The sequence below is a fragment of the Candoia aspera genome, chromosome 4 (assembly GCF_035149785.1).
Source record: "Candoia aspera isolate rCanAsp1 chromosome 4, rCanAsp1.hap2, whole genome shotgun sequence".
Taxonomy (NCBI): Eukaryota; Metazoa; Chordata; class Lepidosauria; order Squamata; family Boidae; genus Candoia; species Candoia aspera.
In genome coordinates, this window is record NC_086156.1 from 73,667,162 (window position 1) to 73,681,171 (window position 14,010).

Sequence of the window (14,010 nt, forward strand, 5' to 3'; positions counted from 1 at the left end):
ACAGGAAAATGAAAACACAGCTCAAAGCAAATTATTTAACATTACACATTGGCCATCAGAACACAGAGGCATTATCCAAAAAGAAAATTCAAGTCTATCTGAAATGTATTTCATAAAGGAAGAACTTCACATTTCTAATTTTACTGAAAACAGAATTCACATTAGCTCCCAAATGGCTCCTTCCCTAGCAAGCTATGTACCTTAACAGAAGTATACAGAGATGGACAATCATTTAAATGCTTTTATGTCACTGGGGCTTGATACAGCTTTATAATCCTTAGAGAAATATTTTCATGCTTACTACAGCTCGTAGACCTGTATTCTCTCACACCAAACCTTCTTTACACTTGCCTGAATTACTCAGCAAACAGTATTTCACACAGCCAAAGCACAGCTGATCTTCCAGGCACCCAATTTGAAATGAGTCAGATAAATTCCACCCAGGCAGTTAGCTTTGCTATATTGTTTCAAAACATCTCAGATGGAGATCTGTTCTCTCAGAGGTTGCTGTGAAGACTGCAGCAGAACAGTCTTCTATTTCCTGGCTATTAAGAGATAAAAAAAATAGCAACTGCCCTTCAAATTAAAACAAGACATTATAATTAAGAGAGAGATTGATGAAACTGTTAACATTACCTTGCCATGCTGAATTTATTATGGCCATGGACAACCTTATTCTTCCTCTTCTGTTTTTAGTAACCATTACAAATGACAAAATTCAAGTTAAATTTTTATTTTTACCTCTCTTTATATTATTTATTACTGTGTATTTATGGTTATGGTTTTTAATCGATTGTTGTAAACTGCCCAGAGTCCCCTGACGGGAGGAGATGGGCGGGGACAAATTAGATAAATAAATTAAATAAATAAATAAAATATTGACTCTGTGGATGGATCACAGTGTACTTCGTATTTCTGATATTTATACTTAAGTTTAGCAAGGAGACCTTTTTTTGTCCAGATACAATTGGCATAATCTGGGAGTGGGATCTGAAGTGTTTTTACTCTCACACTAGTGATTATCTATATTGTTTATTGTGATTATTTTGCTTACATATGATAGAACCATGAGGCCCTCAGAGTTGTTTGATGGTTGAAGCAGGATATATAAGCTTGATAAAATAAATGAAATGAAATGAAATGACTTGGCTTACTTGTTAGAGTAATTAGCCAGTTTGGTCTAGTGGTTAAGGTGCTGGATTAGAAACTAGGAGGCTGTGAGTTCTAGTCCTGCCTTATGTTAATACGTTTTCTACTACAGATTAAGGTTACTATGGTAACTAATCATTTTGGCCAAGTGAAGAGGTTGAATTTAATTGTCCCCTTTTCACGTGTTAATGGTTGCATTGCCTAAGGGAGGAATTTGCCTGAACTTGTTTTAGTTTCAGTTTCCCTTCTGTGTAGGCTTGCAGAGAGTATGCAGCTGAGAAATCTCTGTCTCAGCAAACAGCCTTAAAATATGTTTGTTTTCTGTAAATAAAATTATTTTTATAGAAATGCCTGGTGTGTGACTTTTCTGATCTCTCCTGGGCCAAATGCTTTCTAGCACTCTGCCAACACCTTAGGCATGAAAGTTGGATGGGTGACTTTGGGCCAGTCACTCTCTCAGCCCAGCTCATCTCACAGGGTTGTTGTTGTGGGGAAAATAGGAGAAGGAAGGAATATTAGGTATGTTCACTGCCTTGAGTTATTTATAAAAATAATAAAGGCAGGATAGAAAATAAAAATAATAATTTAGAATTCTTTATACTTCCAGATCCAGTGTTAAAAGCTATTTGCCAAATGGAAACTGATTTCTGAGGCTTAAGGGTTAGCCTTAATGACCTTTTCTAGTAAATGGAACCATTTTGTACGGTCTATGATTCCCTATGATCTGAAGGATATGCTTGGGGATCCTCAGTCTAACAATGTATTATGTTGACAGAAAAACAATATTTGTTCTTACCAACTGTCTAAAACCCAATCTCAGAGGGTGGTAAATGAAAAACCCTTGATGTGGTCATTATGCAGAAGCCCGTCTCTAATTAAGCTGCTGGTCTGTAACTAAATATGAAATAGCTGTCTTCTATCACAAGGGCTTTTGCTTCTTTGCAGCTAATGATTCCTACCATTTTAAGGACATGTTGGGGGACGAAGAAAATCAAAATATTAAATTATGACAAGCTGGCCACAGTTTTTGTTTTCATCTCCTCTCATCTCTTCATTCCCATCCACCCCCTCTACACCCACCACTTAGCCCAGAAACATTGCTATGGCAACTGCAGCTGCTGGGGATTTGATTGACAAGTCTCCTAAGAGGAGCATCTGGGGAAACTAGAATGCCTCAAGGTGAGGGGGCGGGGCGGGGCGGAACAGCGCTAGCTCACAAGGCTGGGAAGGATGGCAGGCACATTTACATTTGGAAAGGGGCATTACTATATGCTGAGCAGGAAACCTAAGATGTTATTTTTTCCCTCGGTGATGAAGGCACCTTGAGGCAACCAAATACATGCCCTTCCAAGCAGAGAAGGTGGCTTGCGGAACTGAGCAAAATGGTTTCTGAGAAGTTAAGCTGGCAGCTCCCTAAATTATCTGAGTTTGCATTACAAAAATGGCCAGCCCAAGGATGAGTGGGAAATAAAGACGTTAGAAGTATGATTTAAATATAGCCGTGCATTAAACACTGAACCCTATTTTGTGGTAACACCAAATGGATATTTATGATGAAAGAATGTATTTCCAAAACCAACTTGGTTTTATTTTTATAGCTGTTATACTAAACTGCTTCAAATAAATCACATTAAATATATAACTGATAAAATATGAAGCAGTTGGAAAAATGCCACAGGAGGTGTGCTTCTTACTTCCCTCCCTCCAATTATTTAATAAACTGTTCCTGAAAGAATTGCAAAGAGAGCATGTGCTTTCAAACCGCAGAGGCTGATGCAGCAACTGTGCCCCTTACTTAAACTGCTGTATCTGGCCAGGGTAAACTGTGCCTTAGTTCCATCTCGCCTGGGTTTGTCTTTGAGAAGCGTTAGTGGGCTGTAATCAGGTTTCTGACCTGGGTAGTTACTAAAAACATACAAGCTCAATAACGTCACTACCCATTAGTGATTTTCCAAGCACAGCTAAAAGTTGTGGTCCATCTTCTTACGAATCTGCCCAAATTTTAAGGTTCCTTCCATCCCTTGTGTGTCCCACCAACCACAAGCATACAGCTAAACCTAGGCTTTCCAATATTCTTACCAACAGACTATTAAGCCCCTGCATTACACTGATAGTTTTACTATCAAGGGAGCCAAAAGCTGAATTTCACCTAAAAATAAGACATCTGACCGTATCTTACTCTATATTCCCTGACCCTTTTTGCACCCCATAACTTTAACTATATCCTTCACCATTACATCCACCATTTTCCTTTATTTTTGTCTGCCGTGCAAAAGTTAAGAAAAAGATACAAGATTCAGGCTGCAATAAAAAAATTATGAAAAGGTTACATTTTAATTTGGAGAGTTGCTTTTTGTTTAAGATAATTGACAAAGAAGCATTCAAAAAGCGTGATACTGAAGAAACATTGTTTCATTTTTCCCTAAAGCCTTTTTACCTAGTTTCTATATCAAGCTTTTAATCAGTGATAGCCAATACCACCCCTTCTGGTGGTAAACAAGTACCAATAACAAATATGAAAATGAAAAAGCCAAAACTAGTCTAAAGTCTTAATGCTATTCTCATAAAATTAAATAATGACATTATTTAATGAATATCATATTACAATCCAGTGCACACATATATGTACATGTTTGTATGGATGTTTATGTATATGGATGTGTGTATATGGATAGATGGATGGCTGAACAAAGATAGATAACACGAAAAACTATCCTTTAAGAAACAGCAGAGACTGAATATTTATCAGGAGTTATTACTGGCTGTCATATAGAGAAAGTGGCCCTCATCTCTGGAATCTTCAATCACTTCAAACACAGAAGTTGAGGCATCTTAAATTATTACTTGTCCCATTCTAACCCATATTTCTGCCATGGACTTCCACCCTGCTTGAAAATGTCTCCTCTGTCTTACTCATTTTTCTCATATTACTATCAGCATACTACTTAGATAATGAAAATAGCAATCAAACAGCATTTAAATAGTTAATTAGTTAAACAGACAATAGGGAACAATACATTGCTTATTTCTGCAAAGCAAGATTGCATATTATTTTATATTTCAACCTATTTGTTTGAGTGACCAGTTTCCTTGTGAGGAAATTCTATTTTGATAGCAATAATAAAACACTTTTTATTGGACAGAGACTTTTAGCTCTCTGCCAGTAATGAACAATTGCTAAAACCACTGTTTGAATAGCTTATTTTATTTATATAGGGGGATTTACAACTACAGCTGATGCAGAAGTGTGTGACTGGAAGTAAAATTAACCAAGAGCTGGAGGAACATTAGGGACTTTTTGGCATGGAAAAAAAGACTGAGTAAAAGAGAACATGCTAAAGATATAAATAATTATACATTGTATGAAGAAAAAGGATGAAGTTGTTTTTCTTGCTCTTTCAATAGTACTTGAATTGTAAACATCCAAAGATACTGAATGGACAGAGACGTTTTCATGTAACATATGTTTAACTGTATAACTGTCTTCTTGAAGCTGTACTAATTGCTACCACCTGAATGGCTTTAAATATCAATGACACCAATTAATGGAGGATGAGACTATAGTGGATATTATTAAACTGGCAACCCCTCTTGTGCTCAAAGTGTTATTTCTTTTAATATCAGTTATTGGGAAATACAGTACAAGAAGGAAAGGCTATTATTCTGTTTGTAAGATTCCTATGGACATCTGGCTGGCCACTATGCGAACAGAACAGGACTGGACACGTCTTTGTTCAAATCCAGTTTGGCTTCCATCTATTTTTAACCTTTTAGTTTATAGACAGAGCTAAAACCATACGGGGAATATGCTACAGGCTAGACCTGAAAGGAAAAAAACATCCTGGAAGAAGGCAATGCAAACCACTCCCCTCATCACTGCCAAGAAAACTATATGGATGTGTCCATGTAAGGCACCAGGACTGGAGCAAGAGTTGAAAACAACTCATTTTACAAGTTACATTTTCCCATTTTGTGAATCTCCAGACATCAAAGCTAGATTATTTCATGAGAAATTTCAATATTGCTTCTTACCTTTTGCAGAAAGAGAACCACCCATACAAGCATCTTGGCATGCAATTCTTCCAATGTGAAGAGTGTTCGTGGTGTGCGAATGAAAATCTTTGTCTTTCCATATGCCACATCATCTTGGAACCCACAGTGCTCAATCAATTTCTTCACAGCCTCCTTGTCAGATGGTAGTTTGTGATTTGGCCAAGTAAATTCAGGGATTATTTTGTACCTGCATTGATACCAGCATTATTTTTTAAAAAACATTGCTCATTTGACAACACTAGGTGTGATGGTCAGTAACATGGCAGAAAGGTCTGAAACAATCCATATTATCTTGCCAAAGTAGATTTCCCATGGAAAGAAAATAAATATACAGTCTTAATATAGAATTAGGGAATTAGGGAACATATATTACAAGAGCAAATCGCTAATTTGCAATAAATGTGATATCTCACTAATCCTTGGTTTGTTATTCAGTGGTTTACTGAATAAGCTACAGTTGATTGATTGATTGAATAAGCTACAATTGGCTAGGTCACAGAACAAAGTGTGATATACAAACTAAGTTGTTGGGTTTGCATATAAGCCCATCCGCAGATAAGCCAAACCTAATTTTTTCAGTGCATTTGGGCACCTAAAATTCCCTGCTTAGTAGCAAGTATATACAGTACCTTCAAGTAGACTGGTGTGATGGTTGCCTTATCCTAAATAAAACCCTCAGACTCAAAATGTCAATTCAGGTTCTGGATTTATTTAGAAAAGAGTGCAAACAGGTAAAAAGCTGAGAATGAGAAAAGCGCGCCTAAACTCAAACTAAATAGCATCTTTGCAAACAACACCCCACCCCCTCCCTCACATACAGTTCGCCCCACATTCCCAGGTGCTCCTAACGAGCTCTGCTGATCAACGGGCAAAAAGACCTTGACATTTCAGAGATAGCCTAAACACATTCCACCAGGCACAGATCAGCACGTCTTCTGTACAAGGCTCTCAGCAGCACCCTCCCACCCCGGACACGTATCAGCACCTTGGCAAGCGAACCGTTACGATGTAGAAAAACACCGGAACGGTGAACATGACAACTGGACTTCTAACAAATCAAAAAGGAATTAATGATATTAAGTTAAGCTACAATTCAGGTATGTTCAGTTGAATGATTTAATTATGTTTTCATGTAATCATAATTTTCAGCATGCTCTAGCTTTTGCCAAATAATTCTAACTAGGTACAATCAGTGAGCCATAGTGGCTTAGTTGACAGAGAGTTGAGCTTAGACCAAGAAAAATGATTCATAAAGAGTGTTCTATTTTGGATTTAATGTTCAATGCCTTTTAATAAAGGTCTGTGTAAAAATTCTTTAGATCTCCCAAGAAACTCCTGTTCTTCCATAAAAAGCACATACATTTATAGAGAATACTAAAAAGCGCTATCAAACAGGCCTTTTTTCAGCTATTCTCATTAACACTGGTAATCTCTGTCTTAAAAAGTTACTTTAGTAGGCACATCTATGATTTGTGTAAGACTGCTAACATAGTATCAAACCACATACATATATTTATTGTTAAATGTATGAAATCTGAAAGGTTTTCATCACGTGTTACCTGTGAAGAAACTTCTCATATGTTTGGCGATAGGCAAATCCGGCCCGCCGTACTCTCACATTTTCCAGAAGTCCAAGGTATTCAACCTGATGCCTGCATCGTTCCTCATCAAACAGCTGTGGTGACTTCTTGTCATTGGGTTTAATGCAGCGGACATAATACGGTTCCTAAAAGAAAGCAATCAGAAACAACAGTATTTGAATTAACAGATAAGGTAAAACAGTACGGTGGAAGTGACAATGTGTAAGTAACATCCCAATTCTTTAACCATTGTTAAGGAAGCAGGACCCTTAAAGTCTTTCTCCTCCTATGGAATTCCATTAGAAAAACAAGACTATTTACCTTTTCCTAGAAACCATTTGAAATAACAGAGGAGTTCCTATCAGATCTAGCATGCAACCTACAATGGACCTCATTAAATGAATTTCCAGAATGCATTCAAAACTTGCAAGAAACAGATCTAGTACTGTAGCTCTATTCTACGTGTCTTCATTCTTGACTAGGCGTTTCTATACAGTCCATTTCCATGACTACTGAAAACTAAAAATAAAGAATTTTTATTGGGATCCATGACTAGTCTTGAATAAAAAGAGGCTAGTTCCTAATCGTTTTTGAAGATGAGACCCAAGCTTTTCTGTCCTTTTATTTTATAAGGAAAGATCGGTTTTAAAAATTTATGTATGTATGTATGTATGTATGTTAACCCTTCCTGTTCAGGTAAGTTTTCGAAGTTGCTAACAAAATTTAAAAACAAAAAGAATATAAAAATGTAGAACAAATAAGTTAAAGTACTGAAATTAATACAATTAATAACTAAAAGTTTGATAAAGTGGTATCTTTTTATAGATTTTCTAAATGTCAAGAGATTTTTTCCAGATTTTTCTAAATGCAACTGCAAATGCCAGCAACTGGGTTGGACAGCCTCAGAGAAATGCAGAAGGAGGTTGTCTTCTAAATGTCAGAAAGATGCACCTCTGATAGAGGCTGTATCTTCAGAAAGGGCCCTCTTTTGGATCTTAACAGCCAGGCCGATGTGTAATGGAAAAGATGGCCCTGTAGATGCTGGGTCGCTAACCCTAACCCATTCCTTCTCATCCCCAGGGTGTAAGACATTCCCTATAGATTCAGACTCCAATACTGCTAACTATAGAAAACTTACCAATGTTTCCAGGATAAAGGGTAGAACTTAGTGTTAAAACATACTGTAATTATTCATTCATATTAATAAAAATTCTAACCCTCTTCTTTCCATCAGTAAAAGCAATCCCAAGTAGCACTGAGAGAAATCAGTCAGAAACCGGAAGAACTGCTGCCACTTAGTGTAGGCAGTATTGTTAGATGGACCATAGTTTCAATAGAACAAGATGATTTACCATGTTCCTATTTTAGAGCAAGTCTCTTTTCTTGACAAATAATGTAAAGCTGTCAAATTCATTAAGAGTGCTTGTGTCAAAATATACTACACATTCTTATGCCTTATGCACTGTGTTTCTATCATCAAACATTACACTAAACAACAAAGCACATAAACAAGGAAATGGACAAGTTGCACCATACACTGTAAAATTCTTACCCCCTCCTCCCTGGAAAAATTCCCACAGATGCCCATAATAGCAAACAGGGCCCCATATTTCATCAGGCAAATGTGGATATTTAAAAGATGGGATCAGTGAAGGAACAGTGGTCCTTCACTGAAATGGAATAAAGGGAGGAATTCAGTCTTCTGAAGAGAAGATGAAAATTAACCAAATTATTCATTATTAAATAAATGGGTAAAACTCAATGAGTTCACTCACTATATTTCTCGAGATATCCAAAACCATAAAAGAGAAGGAATAACTCAAAAGGGGTCTTCTTTAAAATCTACATCTTAAAAATCAAACTTCTATGTTATGTTCCACTCAAAAGATTGCCTTACATTCAAAGGCTCCAATTTCACTACACCTTTTGTGAGGAATGTTACTGTCCCACTTTTTGTTTCAGGCTTCTGTTCTTTGCTCAGCACCATTCCTCCCATTTCCTTTGTTTTATTACATTGTTTTCTCTTTCCTTTCCTTGAATTAATATTATTCTGAGCTCTATTCTTTCTTGCTCCTAATCTTCTGAAGCAAACTCTGAAGTTTCCAGTCCTTAGCTTCTCCTTTTATATAGTCTCTGAGAGGATTTAACTGAGCCAAAGTGACCATTAATGCTTTCATAAAGAAGCTAAAAATTAGTACATCACTACGTTTTAATCATTGTTACTAAAACTTCTATTTCCCATTTTATTTCCCCGTCAGAGACCTTCTCATGCCTAGAATATCAAAGTCCTAGCTTAGCACAAATATCACATTGATCAAAATCATTTTGAGTTTTCTTTGGTTGGCCAACCACACTATGGAAACAGGAAAGGACTGCTTCAAATAATCTTCAGCAGAGATTGCCACTACAAAAGGTAAGTTATTCTCCTGTCTTCAAAAAATCTTGGATAAATCACTGGGAACAATATGACACCTCACAGAAATAAGTTTTATTCTCCTCAGCATTTAAGAGTTCACAAAATGCAGCTAATTGTTTATGCCTACTGGTGTTTTATGTGTTTTATTAGTGCATTTTATATTTTATCTAATTGTATTTTGTTGTCTTGAAATGTATTTTAACTCTGCACACCATCTTGAAATGCACTGTAGTACAAGCAGTACCTAAATATTTAAATAAAATAAAGTATGTGTAGAGATGTAATCTTTAGGATCCAAATCACTAGTTCCTTTGGCCTAAAGGTTTCTACAATTTTTTTAAGCAGCACATACTTCTGTACCTTATGATGAATTGCTTTTAAAACTGGGGGAGATTTCAAAAACATTTAAAAATACATCAAAGGGGAAGAAAGACAATCAGCTGATCACATAAAACTTTAAAAATTCTATTACATTAGCATAAATTGCTTGAAATGAAACTAAGCAATCTTACCAACATAAAGCCTTATTTACTAAGAACATTATACTTCACATCTGTATACTGCATACTTTTCAGTAAACATAAATTTTCAGAACGTGCCTGGCACTTCTGCAAGGTAAAAGTAGTCCAAAAAAATCTTGCCAAGAAAACTGCAGGGACTAAGTCAGGCAGGAATCAACTGACATTAAAAAAAAACCCAACAACCCTGCTTTGGTAGTAGGTATGATGGTCCTCCTATACTGAATTTCTACAGGGCTGCTCTGGACTATCGATAAAGATAGCCAGGAACACATAATGAAAGTTACGTGATTGCACATTGCTGTTATTGCTGTTATAGATTTAAGTCCATTTGATCTCTTATTTTTAGAGAGTAGTTAGGTCATAATATATGCAGTGACAGATTGTTTCTTGCAAATTTTATTGCGTACTGCTATTTCAGTCTTCTGGAAAGAAACACAACACGAAGCTCAAATCAATCTACAAAAAAACTGCTCCTAAGCAGTGACTTATGAACAGTGCAAATGTTCACTTTAGTACTGGGATTTTTTTCCACAAGCACAGGCACATCCCAAACTAATAAGTTTAATTTTCCAAATTATTTAAAAGCTTGGGGATATGCATTCTGAAATAATGATACTATGCATTAAATACCACTATCTGACAAAGCAACAATTCTATGCAAAAATTTTAAACAACCTGCTTTATCTAGAAATGTGAAGCATTTATACTGACAAATTTGTTCCTGTTTGCTGTTTGAGGACTGTGTTCCTTTGCAGAAAATATATAGCTTGGGCTATCATTGGTTTTTGTCTTTATCTATTCCAAATGTTTTTGTCATATTCTTCTGAGATCTGATTTCTTACAGGAGCTTTAGTTCTGACAATATCTATACCTGAAAAAATAAACACCTACACAGCCAACACTGTGTTAATACCCAGGAACAGGGATGCTTTAACATTTCAAAAAATATATGAAGGGGGCTGCTATATAAATGTTTGAACATCTCTGGCATTTCATACTGGCAGAGACAGTGTGTCAAAAGAATATGCATTTCTATTAGATTTTGGTTTTCTGAGTGAGGGAATTAAGCATGAAGGGTTTTTGGCATGGCAATAGCCACGATCAGAGGGCAGGGACAGGGAAGTGGCTTTAGTCATCTGGAAAGCTCTTGTGGCTTTCAGAGAGTCTGCTCTGCAGATAACTAGATGTGGGAGGCTGTTCATGAAATTGGGCCCTAGGAATCAGCCTCCCTGCTATGTAGCTGCTTCCCTACCTGAGCTGCTGGATGCCCTAGTCTGGTTGGCAGTGGAATTCCTCAGGCTTATGATCTTGGGAGACTTCAATCTGCTTACCTCAGACATGGAATTAGAAATGGCTTGGGAATTTATGGCCACCTTGGCAACCATGGACCTGGGTCAGATTACTGATGGCGCAACATACCCCAAAGGCACTGGTGACTTGATCTGGACTTGCAGGACACAGCTATTACTCCCTTTTCATAAAGAGATCACTCCCTAGTTATCTTGGAGTTCTCTGCAGCTATCTGTAAAGAAATTTAAAGCTAACCTTGGATATAGTAAAGGAATTAACAAGCCATTAATGAGGTGGAAAGAGGAATGAACAAGACATTAACCTGTAGAGAAACATGGACATGTTTTCAAGGTTGAGATCAGCCCTTACCATAGTGCAGGTGAAGTGAATCTCAGTTTAGTGAACATTTTTTTAATTGCACCATTAACTGAGTCTGCCTACAGAAAATGCTGTTTGTCATTCATCAGCAAAAGTACTATTCACTACAGTCAATGCTCAAATGTATCCTTATTACCATGATTCAGCCTTGGAATGTGTTAAACAGCAAATAATGCAATATCCCTAAATATATTTAACTCCTATTGAAATATCACAACTAATCCTACAATATTCCAGACCAAGTATGAAGAACCTGTGATTGTCCAGATGTTGATGAATTCTAATTCCCAGCAACTGCAACCAGCATTATTAACGGAGAGAGATGCTATGTGTTGTAGTTCAGAAACTCCTAGAGAACTTCAGGTTTCCCCATTCACGTTGGTTTAAGCAATAATGCTTCTAGCTGAGAATCATTTTCAGGCAAGCTGTAGACCAGGGACAGGCAACCTTTTTTGAGATGTGGGATTGTACTTTTTTACTTTAAAAAAAGGCTTCTGAGGCTTGCAGTTGGGGCCAAACTTTTTGTCCCTTTTGGGAATTTGGGGTAATGATTCCTGGGCTTATTTAAAATGGGAAACTAGGTATGCTGACCTACAAAACTTAACACACCTATTTTTCCTCTACTTTTTAATGAAAAGCACACACAATTATGCTTCAGATATCACTGTTTTGTTACAAAATGTTGGCAGTATAATTTTGAAGAGATTTGGGACCCCAAAAATTATGTTGGCGGCTACATGCAATCATATTGCCCATCCCATTTTACACACATGTCTTAGGCATTAAAGCTCTATAAAAACCAAGCCTGGGTTAAAACCCCAGAAGAATCACAATCTTCACAACTGGAAAACAGGATTAGATAGGAACATGCCTCAGTGCCCGAAGGAAGATGAATGCTGTAAGCATTCTTCAATATTCTAATCACAAAATGTACTATTGAAATCTTACATTGATTTTGTTGCTGATAGGATCAAGGCAAGAGTGACTTGTCAAGTAGCAACAGTAATGAAATAATAGGTAGTTGTCAAAGCTAGTCTCTACTGAGATAGGAACTTCTTACCTTGGATGCCAAGTTGTCCACTAAGGCAATCATCGAGTTCTTAAAAAGTGTAGCAGCAGTCGGTGGCCGCTTGGTCACTTCTGTTATACTCAGTTTGCCTTCTGGCCACATCTTCTTCAGCACAGGGTTGGAACTACAAAAAACAAGGAAGAATGAAAATGGCAACAATACTCAGTAATATCTGGCCTGCTCTGGGTAAAGAAACAAATGAATAGTTGAAGTTATTCCTACCTGTTATACATCAAGCGCTTGAAATCTTGAAATAAAGTGTCCTTATTTTTATCAATGAATCCGGTGACTGAATAACTGATAAATGTGAAAGAGAGGTATTTAGTTGCTCGAACTACTGGAGACAAAATTAACACCTGGGCTCTGAACGTAAGAAAAAAAATCCATAAATAGAAAGCAACAAAATCTATATAGTCTCATAAAAATGGTAATATTCAAAACATAGTGCTAAGAAAAAACAGATTTTAAAGATTCTCCCTTCAGAAGTATTGTGCAGCTGTCCAATACATTAAGTCAAAGGACAGTAAGTACTCCTCCTCCTCTTTATCAGGAATTTTAGATACTGATAATGCAACTGGAGAGCCAGTTTGGGGCAGTGGTTAAGGCACCATGCTAGAAACCGGGAGACTGGGATTTCTAGTCCCGCCTTAGGCACAAAGCCAGCTGGGTGACCTTGGGCCAGTCACTTTCTCTCAGCCCTTGGAAGCAAGCAATGGCAAACCACTTCTGAAAAACTTTGCCAAGAAAACTGCAGGCACTTGTCCAGGCAGTCTTCAAGAATCGGACATGACTGAACAGATTTAAAAAAATACAACTGGATCAAACCACAGAATCAAAAGATACTTTTAGTTGTATACAATACCATTTTGCAAATCCAAATTTTAGGCAATCCAACTTTCCCTTGCAATGATTAAACGGCTTGAGGATCTGATTGGCAATAAGTTGATTTTAAGTATTTATATCCCTTAATCATGTATGACATGAAAAAAGGTTTTAGCTGATAATGGGAATAAGTATCAAAATTATACCTCTGCCCTAACGTCTTCCAAATATGCCTTCCATGCCTCAATATAGGAAATACAATACAATTATACCTAAATATAATACCAAGCCCTTGCCTTAACATCAAAAAGGGTCACATAATAACATAATAACAGAGTTTCTCAACCTTGGCAACTTTAATCCTCCATGCTGGCTGGAGAATTCTGGGAGTTGAAGTCCACACATCTTAAAGTTACCAAAGTTGAGAAACTGCACTACACCAATCATTGGATATAAAAATGAAATGATTTCAGATGTTTTCCTAAATGGCAAAAAACCAAAAGGAAGTACAGAAGGAAAAACAAAGGGCAACTGTAATTATGCAACTATGCATTAAAATGTTTTAATAGGAATTAGGACAGCAAATATGGGAACCAAACTTACATAACATCTCCAGCATAGTGCTTAATCCGAAAGTCTCTATCAAATTCCAGGTTTTTATCCATGGCACAAAGCTTAAAAACAAATGGATTAAAAAGTAATTATTGAAATGCAATTGCTGGTAACTTTCAA

The 14,010-nt window shown here is 36.8% G+C and overlaps 1 protein-coding gene across 1 annotated transcript in view; it reads right to left on the reverse strand.

Annotated features, from left to right (window-relative positions):
• MYO1D (myosin ID) overlaps positions 1 to 14,010 on the reverse strand; it is a 130,005-nt gene that overhangs the window by 78,388 nt on the left and 37,607 nt on the right. Inside the window, exons 12-16 of the mRNA XM_063300556.1 lie at positions 13,882 to 13,952; positions 12,679 to 12,753; positions 12,448 to 12,580; positions 6,762 to 6,928; positions 5,182 to 5,389 (exon numbers count right to left, since the gene is read on the reverse strand). Coding sequence (XP_063156626.1) covers positions 5,182 to 5,389; positions 6,762 to 6,928; positions 12,448 to 12,580; positions 12,679 to 12,753; positions 13,882 to 13,952 — 654 coding nt within the window. The remainder of the gene's footprint in view (positions 1 to 5,181; positions 5,390 to 6,761; positions 6,929 to 12,447; positions 12,581 to 12,678; positions 12,754 to 13,881; positions 13,953 to 14,010) is intronic.